The sequence below is a fragment of the Lemur catta genome, chromosome 24, assembly GCF_020740605.2.
Source record: "Lemur catta isolate mLemCat1 chromosome 24, mLemCat1.pri, whole genome shotgun sequence".
Classification (NCBI taxonomy): Eukaryota; Metazoa; Chordata; class Mammalia; order Primates; family Lemuridae; genus Lemur; species Lemur catta.
In genome coordinates, this window is record NC_059151.1 from 13,397,743 (window position 1) to 13,411,667 (window position 13,925).

Genomic DNA, 13,925 nt, shown 5'->3' on the forward strand with positions numbered 1-13,925 from the left:
AGTCTATAGGGCAGACAGCCTGCATTGGAATCCTGATGCTAATAATGTTTTAGTTTTCTCATCTCTAAAATTGTAATAACCTTAGTACCTACTTCATAGGGTAATTTTGGGAATTAAATGAAATAGCATATGAAAATCACATAGAGACCTAGTTTATTTTAAGTGCTTGATAATTTCAGTTATTTTTGGTTTTATTTTTACTCTAATTATTTTATAATATATATCCGCTTACTCTGCCTATATATGTAATATAAAGAAAACTCTTCCTTTTTCTGTTCCTTACACATAAAAATACTGTATTATGGTATCATGTTGTATTTGTTCAATGAGTATTTATTTAGCATCCAGGCTGGGTGAGACACTACACACCGAATAACAGAACGATACTGATGATTCATACACAACTTGTGTGTGATTCCCATATGTTTTCTTCCAGATGTTTTTTCTCATTCTGTGTATATAAATATATAAAAAAATTTGTTGAATATCTCTTCAAGAAATTATGCTAGGCATGGTATAGAAATCAATGAATTGAAAGATAAAGTATCTGCTCTCAGAGATAATATTTATATCATGAGAAAAGGTGAAAATGCATAAACTCAATAATTCAATAAAAATACAAACGTTCACAAAATCATTATAGTAGTCACCACATCAGTGGTACAGAGAACACATGCCCTGTATTCGAAGGAAAAAGATGATTGTGGATTATAGCAGTTTTGGTGCTTTGTTCTTTGCACTCATAATAATATTGTACAAACTGATCTTTAAAGATTATTAGTTTGTTCTGTAAAATAATACCAGTTTATTATAAAAATATAAGCAATATGGAAGAGTAAAAAAAAAAAAGCCATATATTGCTCAAAGTTCTCTCTCTTATAAACAACTGCTGTTAACAATTGATGGGATTATTTTAAATAGATAGGTAGATAGTGATTGTTATTAAAAATGAGATTATACTTTGCATAAAAAATTAATATAGAGTAAAATTGAAAGATGTATTAATTTTAGATAAAAATTTCTTCACTCTGAGTACTTTCTAGATTATATATTATGGCTTAGGGAAAAATGATGATATAAATAATACTGAGAGAATGAGTTTATTTTTTAAATTTGTGTTTCAACTTTAGGCGGTGTTGAAGGACTAATTCTATAAAAGCTGAGTTTAGTACTTTGTACATTCTCCTGCCCAGTTGCTCAGTTTTCCTTTTCTGTAATTACTTTTATTTCATCAAGATTTTTCATATGTACATTTTGTAATGCAATCATGGTGCACTCAGTGTCTAGTCTTTGTTCTGTGTGTACATGTATTTAACTCACCCTCTGTTCTTTTTACAAAGTTTTTTACATTTCCATTTCCTTTCCTTTGGTTCTGCCACTTTTTAGGCTGGGTTTTTTTCCTGTTATTTAAATGTTGATTGCAGTTACCTTCATTTAAAACAGTGGTAAAAGGTCTGTAGTGAACCTCTGGCATCCTCTGCCCTCCCCTGCCCCAAACACCATTCCACTTCCCATAAGAACCTTAAGAACCATACTTTTTTCAAATGTTTCTTTTTTGTTCTATATTTTAAAGAGATACATTTATATTACACTATTACATTACATTACTACTACATTATACACTATTGATCCAAATAGTGTATAATTATTCTGCTTTCTTTTTATAACCTTTTAACTTTTTTGTTTGTTTCTCTGGAATTGATATTTATTTCGTTTTTTATATTATGTGCAGAAGATTATCTTATACCTATCTTTAATTTTTTTGAAAATATCCTATCTGAACTGTCAAAGCTCTATTATTAGCATTTTTCTCAACTTTTCTCAACTATCAAAGCTGTCTTATTAGCATTTTTCTCAACTTGCATGCAATAATAGTACAATTATGTTATTTATTTCCTGTGGCCTTCCCTCCCCAAATCATTAACTTTTATAGGTCCCTGCTAGTCTCCAAGTCTCCAGGCCTCTTGAACAGCTGCCGTCCTGAACTTTCTGTTGATACTTTAATTTACTTGTTTTTTGCAGTATAATTTACACACACAATCTGAGACATACAGATGAGTGAATTGTTGTATATGTATACTTTTATGTAGCCACCATCAGATTAAGATATAGAACATTCTCAGAACTCTGGCAGGATCCCTCATGCCTGCTTTCATTCATTAATCCTTCCCTCACATATTCTGATCTATCACCATGGAGCAAGTTTTTCTGCTTTGTAACTTTATATAAATGCAATCATACACTCTTTCTTTTTTCAATTAATATTATGTCTTTGAATTCGGCCGTGTTGTAAGTATCATTGGTTCATTCTTTTTTTTTTTTTTTTGAGACAGAGTGTCACTTTATTGCCCTGGCTAGAGTGAGTGCCATGGCGTCAGCCTAGCTCACAGCAACCTCAAACTCCTGGGCTCAAGCGATCCTCCTGCCTCAGCCTCCCAAGTAGCTGGGACTACAGGCATGCGCCACTATGCCCGGCTAATTTTTTCTATATATATTTTAGTTGGCCAGATAATTTATTTCTATTTTTAGTAGAGATGGGATCTTGCTGTTGCTCAGGCTGGTCTCGAACTCCTGACCTCAAGCGATCCACCCACCTCAGCCTCCCAGAGTGCTAGGATTACAGACGTGAGCCACCGCGCCCGGCCCATTGGTTCATTCTTTTTTATTGTTCTGCAATATTGTATAGTATGAGTATACTATAAGTTTTGTAAGAACTTTCTTATAATTCATGAAAATTGCTCTGAAGAAATCAAGATAAACCTAATATTTTTCTTCTTGTTGATGACTTGCTTTTCTCTCCTAGATATGTGAAGTTTTATAATCATCATTAAACCAAGGGGAATTGAATTAAGATATGCTTTTCTTGACAATTTTTCTTAGAATCTGATTGTGTCCCATTGATTCGTAGAGCTGTTCCTTTATCTTCCTTCCTTATTTCAAGGATTTTTAAAATTCATAAAATATTTTGCAATATTTTTATCTATATTTTGTTCTTCTCTACTTAAGAATTTCGGATAATCCTTATGTTCAATGTTTTCTTTTTTTGACTCATATTTAGATATATCATATTTTCACCAATTGTGTTAACCCTGTTCTATTTTTTCTTCTCCTTTTTTTTCTTTTTGTATTTGCTATGAAAATATCATGCTTTTATTTTTGGCCAGAAATTAAAATATTATCTATGTCTAATGTAGTCATTACTTTCTCTATTTATTATCTGGGTAATAATATTGTTTTGGCTCAATTTGTCTTACTTATTATATCCTTTCATATTATTCTTTTTTAATTCAATCAACTTGTCTTTGAATTTTGGTTTTATTTAATCTGTGGTCTTTTTTATGCTATAAAGGACTTTCATAGTTTCTCCTCCTTACTTGTGATCTCTGCTAGTTTTAGCCTGCTGTGTTACTTTCTTTCTTGTGATGATCATTGATGTTAATATTATTGGCCATACTCTTCCCATAGCCACGAGTTTGTATTGCCAATCTTTCCTCTTAGCTCAGTTTAGACCTTTTATTTGCATAATAGGGTGTGGGCAAGTTACCCTTTAAATTCCCCTCCCTATCTTATTTGGTACTTTTTATTTTTCCCTCCAAGCTACAGTTTGAAAAGACAGAATCTTTATTCCAGTCATTTTTTTATGGACTGAGGGAAAAGAAGAGGAGAAGGAAAATATGTGTGATGCTCTAGTTGGATGAGGTGGGTTGTGGTCTCTGCTAAGACACTGTTAAATGTCCTCTGCAAGACCCCTCTCCTCTGCCCACAGATGTAGTTGAGTTTGTGAGACTTGGCTGGTTTTCCTGGATGGTCTTGGAGCCCCGAGTTGGGGAGGATACTGACAGGTTTTTCAGCTCTGTGGATACCCCAAGATGGGGAAGAGATTCATGAGCACCCTGAGTGTTTTGGTGACTCAAGTTTCTTCATCAATACTGATTCTGAAGTCGGGGATAGGTTTAAAATTCATACTGCTCTGCCAGAACCTTCAATTTATTTCATTGACATCAACTTTAATTTAGTTTATGACATGAGCTAGCACCCCTCTTTGTTTGGTTTCTGCTGCTGAATTTCTTTCTTTTTTAAGAAAATGTGTATTTTATTTTGCTGGGCATTTGGAGATGGAAGTTCTGTAATCTGAGTTTATGTACTCATCTTTACCTGGAAGAAAAATGTTAAGTTCCTTTAATGTAAATTCTTACATTTCTGCTCAAAATAATTTCATTCATTAGGCAAGGTTTATTTATTAAACCTTCATTTAACGGAAGTAACAATGGCTCAAAGGAGTGAAATATCATAATTTAGGTAAAATTTGTGTTTACTGGCAGAGCCATGCCCAGTGCCCCTAATTTCAGAGTATTTTGTTCATTCTATTATGAAGCCTCGTACTATTGAATATTTCTGTTGAGCATCCTAGATTCACATTTGTGTAGTGAATACAGCGTAGACTCACACAAAGCATGAACTGTGTTACATCTTAATTATTGCTTTAATCCTGTATGATTATGGTGGGGATAATATGAGTTTTATTATTAGTCTCTGGTATAAACAAATTAGTGTATTTCCTAAAGAGTATATTTAAATTTTTGAGAAATAATAATCTCACCTGCTGTTAGCATTGCAAATAGAAGAAAATTAAGACATTATTTTTTCTTTTTCCAGGAAATACGAAAGACATCATAGTGATATATGAAGAAGATGCTGAGGAATGGGCTCTGTACTTGAGGGAAATCTTTTTACGTGTTGTGAAAAGGGAAGCAATCCTGCTGTATTGCTTGGAGAATTTCTCCCTTCGGCATTTGGAATTGCTGAACTTAACGTCTTATGAATGTAAACTTTTGATATTATCAAACAGCCTGCTTAAAGACCTAACTCCAAAGAAATGTCAGTTTCTGGAAAAAGTACTTCATTCACCAGAAAGTGTAATTACTATGCTTTGTGGAGTGAAGAGTTCAGATCAGCTCTACAAATTATTAAATATCTCTGGAAGCAGATGGGAGATCTCAACTGAGCAGGAGCCAGAAGACTACATCTCTGTCATCCAGAGTATCATGTTCAGAGGTAGTGTTGCCAAATCTTCTTTGTTGTTTTGTTGTTATTGTTGTTGTGATTAAAAAGTTGAAAGTTTGTATTTTAATTTCAGAATATTACAGGGGCATAGATGTTTTGGTTACATGAATTACTATTGTACAGTTTGAGTTAAAGTTATAAGTGTGCCCATCACCTAGATAGTGCATTATACCCATTAGGTGTGAATTTACCCATCCCCTCCTACTCACTCATACCTGATTGATTTCCCTTGAATTTTACTACCATATGCATCGATACACATAAGCATCGATCATTTAGTTCCAATTTAATAATGAGTACACGTGGTGGTTGTTATTCCATTCTTACAATTCTTCACTTAGAAGGATGGTTTCCATTTCCATTCAGGTTGTTACAAAAGGTATTAGTTCACCATTTTTTTATGGCTGAGTAATACTCCATGGTATACATATACTACATTTTATTAATCCACTTATGGATTGATGGGTGCATGGGTTGTTTCCACATCTTTGCAATTGTGTATTGTGCTGCTATAAACATTTGAGTGCAGATGTCTTTATTATAGAATGTCTTTTTTTCCCATTGGGTAAATACCCAGTAGTGGGATTGCTGGATCAAATGGTAGGTCTACTTTTAGTTCTTTGAGGTATCTTCATACTACTTTCCATAAAGGTTGAACTAGTTTGCAGTCCCAGCAACAGTGTATAGGTGTTCCTTTCTCTCTACATCCACATCAGCATCTGTTGTTTTGAGACTTTTTGATAAAAGTCATTCTTATTGGAGCTAGGGGATATCTCATTGTGGTTTTGATTTGCATTTCCCTGATGATTAGAGACATTGAGCATTTTTTCATATGTTTATTGGCCATTAGTCTATCCTCTTTTGAAAAGCTTCTGTTAATGTCTTTTGTCCATTTTTTAATGGGGTTGTTTGATTTTTTTCTTACTGATTTGCTTATCTGTAGACTCTGGTTATCAGCCCTTTTTCAAATGTATAACATGCAAATATTTTCTCCTATTCTATATGTTGTATATTCACTCTATTGATAGTTTCCTTGGCTGTGCAGAAGCTTTTTATAATTTGATCAGGTCCCAATTATTTATTTTTGTTACTGTGATTTCTTTTGGAGTCTTCTTCATAAATTCTTTGCCAAGGCCAATGTTTATAAGAGTTTTTCCAACCTCTTTTTCCAGAATTCTTATGGTTTCATGCCTCAGGTTTAAGTCTGTTATCCATTGTGAATTAATTTTTGTGAGTGGTGAGCAGTGTGGATGCTGTGTCGGTCTTCCACATGTGGCTATCCAATTTTCCCAGCACCATTTATTGAATATGGATTCTTTTGCCCAGTGTGTATTATTGTCTGCTTTGTCAAAGATCAGATGGAAATATGAGGATAATTTTATATCAGCGTTCTCTGTTCTGATCCATTGGTCTATGTCTCTGTTCTTGTGCCAGTACCATGCTGTTTTGGTTATTATAGCCTTGTAGTATATCTTCAAGTAGATAAAGTGATGCATCCAGATTTGTTCCAGAATGTAGGTGTATAAGCAATTTCCAAGCTATGCATAAAATAACTTTTATATATGGGTTGTGTCCCTTGACAAAATTGGCATTAGTTGCTATAGTCTAAGTAATAGATTTGTTTTAATAAGCTTACATAGTCTGCTAAATTATCTTATGTTTCATGTTGCCATTTATATTGAATATATAGACTCTGGTTTTAAAAATTGAGATCAGTGTAAAAATGGGTAAAATAGGGCAAAAGGTGTGAAATTCAATCTTTACTCCCCCTTGTCTACTTTTCCCACATCCCATAAAGAAATTATATAAAGAATAAGGGAAACATTATTCAGGGACATGCTATGATGAAGAGAATAATAAAAATGCCAGGAAAGTCATGGAAAATATTAAATGTTCAAATGTATTCGTATAAGACCAAGACAAATCAGAGGAATTTTTAAAATACTTAATGAAAGAGAAAAATATTTTTTAATCAATCAAGGCTCCAGAGAAAAGTTTTTAATATTAAAAAAAGTTTAAGGAAAGATACAGTAATTCATGTGCAATCTGGGTATTTTATTTCCTTTTAAGGAATTAAGAAAACTAATTTCCTATCTCAATTTTCAAATTGAGAATAATACAAATTCAGATGTGTCACCTTTCTGTGCGTTTTATAACTGCATTGATGATAGTCCTTCTTCTGTCTGTTACTTCTTTATTTACTTTTGGTTCTTCACCTAATTTTCTTCTTCTAGTCCTTCTACATCTATAGGTTTCATGCAGCATTGTTTACATAATTAATTATATAAACATAATATATAAAGAATTATTATAATTAATCTAATCTCAAATTTATATAAAGTCAACTAATATTTTGAAGTATCACCAGTTTATACTTTAGTCCTCCTTTTGAAAAAGCAGGTGTTCACTGGTTTCTGGGATCATGGCCCCTCTCCTGGGCCCCCTTCCTGCCTCTCTCTTTGTCCTTGGCTCTGCCACATTTTGTCTCTGGACCAGGCACTCAGCACCTCCCTCCCCTTCACCAACAGCTCTCTCCGTGGTTGATTTTCTTACATTTTCGTCATTGTCCAATGATAAGAAAAACTGCTAATTCTTTCATGAAGAACCTTAACATTTAAATTTTGTCCTCATATTACCAAAGCAAAGCTTTATTAAACCTAAATGAAGAAACCCAAAATGAAGAGTTAGCAGCATAACAATAGAGTTATTGGAAAAACAAAGCAAAACAAACAACAACACCAACAACACCACAGAAACAAACTATGCAGAAGCATTGCTTTCCTTTCTTCCTCTCTGGGCTGTGGTGTTGCTGCAAGAGCTCTGGTTCCTGTGGCTGCTCAGAGCTGGTTGGTGAGATCTCGTGGCCTGTCACATGAAGTCTGTCCTGTTTGCACAGCCTCTCAGCTTCTTGGAGGCCCGGCTGCAGTGAGGATGTCCAGGCAGCTGCTGTCATCAGCACGGGAGCGGCCATGCTGTGCGCTAGGTGAGCACATCCTTCCCATTGAGGAAACAGCCGCTGTCCTCCTCCCTCTTTTCCTTCCACGTATTTGCAGTTGAAATCTCAGCCATCCTTCAAAGTCAGCGGAAAAGTTGCTTTCTCGATAAATTCATCTCAGCTCTTTTCTGCTTGAAAAATACTTTCCTCATCTCTAATTCTATTAATTTTGACTGTTGTCTATGTATGACTCCGATGACAGTCTACATTCACTGGAACTATTGTGACCACGTCCTTTCTTTTCTTGACTTACGTTTTAAAAAATGTGATGCTGTTAACTTACTTTTAAAAACATTTCAGCATTCTAAACATCACAAAAAGAAGAATAAAACAGAAAAGACAAAGTGTGTTTTTAAGTGCAGGTTTCTAAATGTTTATAGAGCCGTTGGGGTCTCCACTTTCATGAAAAGGTTTGCTGTGGTAGTCTTGTCAAGAATTCATAACATGAATGTAATCGTGAAGAAATACCAGAAAAACTCAAATTGACAGACATTCTACAAAATACTGCTCTGTACTCTTCAAAAATATTAAGGTCAAGAAACTAAAAGAAAGGATGAGTTATTGTTCCAAATTAAAGGAGGCTGAAGCCATCACCCCAGAGCTATCCCAGAGCCCCCCCTTCTTCCACGTTCACTTAATCTCTCTGCCTTAGAAGTGACTCTCCTTTCCCATTTTCCATCCATCGGCCTAAATCTTCTTCCTCCCTTTCACAATCTACTGGGGCCAGTCGCTTACCTCTCTCCTCTCTGCTCCTCTAAAACACACACTAGATTATAGAACTCCACATGGCCTGCAGAATAAAGTCAAAGTCTCTTCCAACAACAGACAAGGCCTCTCATAGTCAAATATTATGCAAACTGTTTGTCAAATTAGCAGCAGGATTTAAAACACCTACATTAATTGTTCACTGATTTAGGCAATAATTACTCAATTGTAACAGTGAATGTGGAATGATAACTTTATATTTAGGACAAAGGCCAGTAGAACTGTTTTCATACTTCTAGAATTTATGAAGGTTTGAAAAATTATTAGCTGCCAACTTTCAGATTCAGGGATTGAATATCTGCTTTTTTTCTTTCTCTAAGAAACTAGTAGTTCATTATTATTTCAGAATTCCAATTAAAATGATGGAGTGTTTGAAAAGTATATGACTCAAAAAGTCTGAATTATAAATGTGAGTTCAGGTACCTGATACTTTACACAAGGGTTTTATTTTGTCCCAAAGAGCTTCCCTGGCTTGCGTAATTTAATAGAGTAGCTCAAATTATTTCTGAGGCTGTGAAGACTAAGGTTCCAAGGTTTCTTTCTCAATGTATGATACATATTCAGCTTTTCTTTGAAGAAGTTTATTTTTTTTATCTTTGAAAATTCTATTCTTAATTATTTTGTCTTCTAAATGTCATTTTTGATCATTCTTATATATCTTGAAGAATGAAACTCAAACACTAAATTTTTTTTTAATTTTAAAGAGATTTATTCTGAGCCAAATTTGAGGGCCATGACCCAGAGCCAAGCCCACGAAGGCTTGAGCAAGTGGTCTCGCTGTGGCTGGGTTACAGTTTGGTTTTATACATTTCAGGGAGACAGGGGTTACAGGTAAAGTCATAAATCAATACGTGGGAGGCACACATTGGTTTGGCCCGAAAAGGTGGGCCATCTCGAAGCAGAGCAGGGTGGGTGGAGGCTTACAGGTTATAGGTGGGTTTAAAGATTCTTCGACTTGTAATTGGTTAAAGACATGAAGCTTTGGAATGTTTTAAGATAAGCAGGTCTGTTAATTGGAGACAAGCCACCTGACATAGATTTGTTGCATAATTGAGGACCTGCAGGTGTGTCTTGCACACCCTTAGACCTGTTAATGGGTTCCAAAGATGTCCCCAAGAAGTTTATGAGTCTTATGCACAGGAATATAATCACAATTTGTTTATTGCTAGTAGGCTAAGATAAGGACATTTGATCAGGACATTTTTATTGTGTTGGTGATGGCCGTTTCTGCAATGCTCTGGGTGGCTTTAACCATTGTTCATATTATGAATGTAGTGCCCGCTAGTCCAGATTTCTGTCACTTCCCTTTTTGAAGCAAAACTAAGTTGCACTAATGCACGCTATTCAGAATTATTGTGCTATTAACTACTTAGTAGCTAGCTTGCTCATGTTACTCTTTACTATTCTAAATATCCCACCTGTCCTTAGATGATTTTCTCTTCATTTTTGCTAAAAGCTGGTCTTCTTTTCATGATTCAGTTCCACATAGGAAATGGTCTTCTGCTGCATTAACAGAACCCTCCAAGGCTTTTCTGAACATTGACTCTAGTGTTCAAGGGAAGGAACTATGTAGAAAGCCTATGAAAAAAGCAAAATTTTACTGTCTTATTGAATAAAATATCTAGTTCTGAAATCTAGGCCAAGACAGTTGATGTCCTGAAGTCTACAGAACTGTGATGTGAGGTCCACAAAAATCTACCCGTCAGTAATGATTACACCATTGGAGGGAAATTTTTCCTACTGGCCGTGTTTGACCTAAACATGCATTGCCCTAGCTGGTGACCAATCATTTGCTATTATCAATAATTATTTTTAAAACACTTTAAACTTTATTTTCTTAACATCAGGAACATTTTCTCATTCACACTTACGTTTATGCTCGAAGAGAAGATGTAGCGTCACATGAGATCACCTGGCAGCTTGATACGAGACACGGTGTATCTGACACAGCTTTACCATGTTTTTGTATTTCACATAGAGAATCAAGTGAGAGATGTGTGTATTTTAACTTTATTCATCACTGAGAAACACAGTAGGCAGTTTAAACTAAGTTATGAAATAAAGATTTAAAAAGTGAGACATTTTATGATACCACCAAATGGGAATTCACTTACGTTCATGTATTGGAGGCATATATTTTTAACCTTAAATTTTCATGAGCTATTTAAAATTACTTTAACTAGTGTCTGAATACTCCTATGTAGTGAGAGAATTGAAATTTTGTAAAATTCCCTTTTATAAATTGCCTAATAGCAAAGTTGGAATTACCTGTTTTCCCAGGAACTGTATTTATCCATTAAATTTTTACGGTTATACTCCCTACTAGGCAATTACAGTTTCCTTTTGAGTTGTAATAGGAGTGTTGGGATGGATGGAAATCAACACAAGTCCTCTTAAACTCATCTCATATATATACTTTCTTCTGGCTGTTAATAGTATCGTAATGCTATAAAATGTATTTGTAGGAATGCAAGTAATGCTCATCAATCTCTTCAATAGCTTCCCACATGAGGAAGCTTAACTCTTATTTAACATTACTTTTTATTCAAGTACCTCAACAGGAATTCAATTTGACTAACATTATGGAAATTGAGAACATGTATGTTTCAGCCCTACTTGAATGCCACCCGATCCCCTAATAAATACTCTATCATCCCTTCAACTAGTCTGGGGGCTTCTTAAGCAAGGGGGATTTGTCTCAATCACTGTTCCATCATTCACAGTGACTAGCACCATATACAATAATTTTTTTGTTCAACTGGCAAAGTTCTTTACAACTCATTAAAATTCTTTTAGAATATGAGAAAGTGTGATTTATATCTAACATGTAATTGTTTCTTAGTCCCTAAAGGCTGTGTAGAAACTAGGGTAAGGGAGTTATACAGTTGCTTTTTTCACTTTTCTTCTAAGAGACATACTGTATAATTTTAAATATTTAACTTCATGGAGTATTTGATCTCAACAAATATATGATTGCGCTTTTGAACTGTGGATAAAAATGTAAAAATTCAAAGAAAATTATTTTAATCTTTTTTATTTATTTGTCTAATTATAAAAGTCATACATGCTAATTCCCCCCCCCAAATTAATAGTACAGACAATATAAAAGAAGCAGGAAGAAAATGTCACTTAGAGTGATAGTACCCGGAGGCAATCATTGTTAGCATTTTGGCATATTTCATTCCTTAGATAAATTGTTATAATGTAGAATAGAAGCTATTTAAAAGTTGAGAGAGTACTTGCCAAATATGTTCATAGAACCATTTTAAAACAAACCATAACTTATATTGGAGGAAAAAGCAAAACATAAATGACAAGTATAGGGCTATATACTTAAGTGAATGTGTGAATAATATTTTTTAACATTTTTAAAAAATCTGAAATGCTAGGCCAGGATATCAAATTTTGCCTTTGGCTCAAAAATAATATATTAGCAACTGTTCCATGAGAACATGAAAATCTCACCACAATCAATGTTGTACTGTAATAAAAGATTCTAGCTTGGAACACATAGTTCAAAATAATGAAACAAAAAATTAATATATTGAAGCATAAATTCAAATGGTAATGAGAATCTTAATTACACAGAATTGCGCACTATATTTATGTAGGGAGAAGCAAAAATAAATGTTTCAGAGATAAGCTACAAACAGATGAAATATTATGAAAAATAGAAGTTATAAATTTAGATGAAGATTTTTCTAGTTCTTTACTTGAAGAATTTTAAAAAACTCTTCTTATAAATAAATTATAGACTAATTATAGCTTTAAAAGTTGTTACAGATAATATCTCATCAAACATCATTATTTGACAGATGATGAGATTGAAACCTCAAGACGTTACATTCTTTGCGCAAGACCCATGGTCCAGAAATGGGGAGGAATCTAGAAAAATCCATGTAGAATGAGAGCACTGGCTTCTCCCTTCCAAAGTCCAAATGTCAAATGGCAATAGCACTTATGGAAGAAAGTAAATTATTTCTCTTCCATTGTTTGTTCATGATCCATTCCTTTATTCCTTACATTTAAAAAAATCATTTTATAATACTTATTAATGAATTTCGAAGAGCCAAGCACCATTAGAAGAACTTTATATAAATTTTAAAATTTAATCCTCACGAAAACATTGAGGTGCAGGTACTAGTACCATTCTGATTTTTAAGTAAAAACACAAACACAGGAGGTTGATGGCTAGAAAAGGACAGATACTTCCAGCACTCGCATTTCAGATCGATACGCTAATGAACAAATTTTGGTATGAGTTTGATAAAAACAATTTTTAGGGGACTTGGGGAGTACCAGACTATTTCTAATTTCTTAGATGTATGCATATGCAAGGCAATCAGTGTGTTCTTACAACTGTCCAGGTTTTTATGTATCAGGGACTGGGATGAGATAGATCTGAGGTGGCAGCAACTGGGACGACCTTCGGCCAGCCACTGATGTCCCAGGCGGAGAATCCTCCTCTTCCTCATCAGCTGCGCTTACAGTTATAGGGACATTCTCAGTTTCCATCTGGCACCTCCACGTTCTAGGTTTAACAAGAATGTCACAATTTAACACATTTAATGTCTTGGTGCCTGTGCCTTCATTTACAAACTTGCAATATATTTTATTTGAATATTATATAGCTCTTCTTCCATTTCAATGCTCTTTCTCACACTAAATGAGCTTTAGAAAATGATTTCTGTTTGGAACATATAGTACTACTTAGAAAATTAAAAAATTTCAGGCTAAATAACTTTCTGAATTTTCTGCTTGAAACATTTTCTATTTATACAAAAATGTATTACTTTTCATTTTAGGTATCGTATGTCAAAACTGCAAACAAAAATATTATCCACTTTTTCTTATCTACCGTCTTAGGACGCCCACCCTCTTTGGTCTCATTTGATTGCAGTAAGATTTATTTTCACATTTTGTTGTCAATATTACTTACCTATGTTGTGCTTTTTCTAATAAATATTCTACTGCATTAATCTTAAGTCAATGATATAAAGGGCTCCTTGTAGTGCCTTCTTCATCATCAAATTAATCAAACCAAATTACTCTGATCATCATGCATTTAGAAACTTTCTTCATATTAGCCTTTTGATCTCTG

At 34.1% G+C, this 13,925-nt stretch overlaps 1 protein-coding gene across 2 annotated transcripts in view; it reads left to right on the forward strand.

Annotated features, from left to right (window-relative positions):
- BANK1 (B cell scaffold protein with ankyrin repeats 1) overlaps positions 1 to 13,925 on the forward strand; it is a 237,814-nt gene that overhangs the window by 32,535 nt on the left and 191,354 nt on the right. For both annotated transcript variants that reach the window (XM_045536640.1, XM_045536641.1), the window contains exon 2: positions 4,657 to 5,055. In XM_045536640.1, the coding sequence (XP_045392596.1) occupies positions 4,657 to 5,055 (399 nt within the window). The remainder of the gene's footprint in view (positions 1 to 4,656; positions 5,056 to 13,925) is intronic.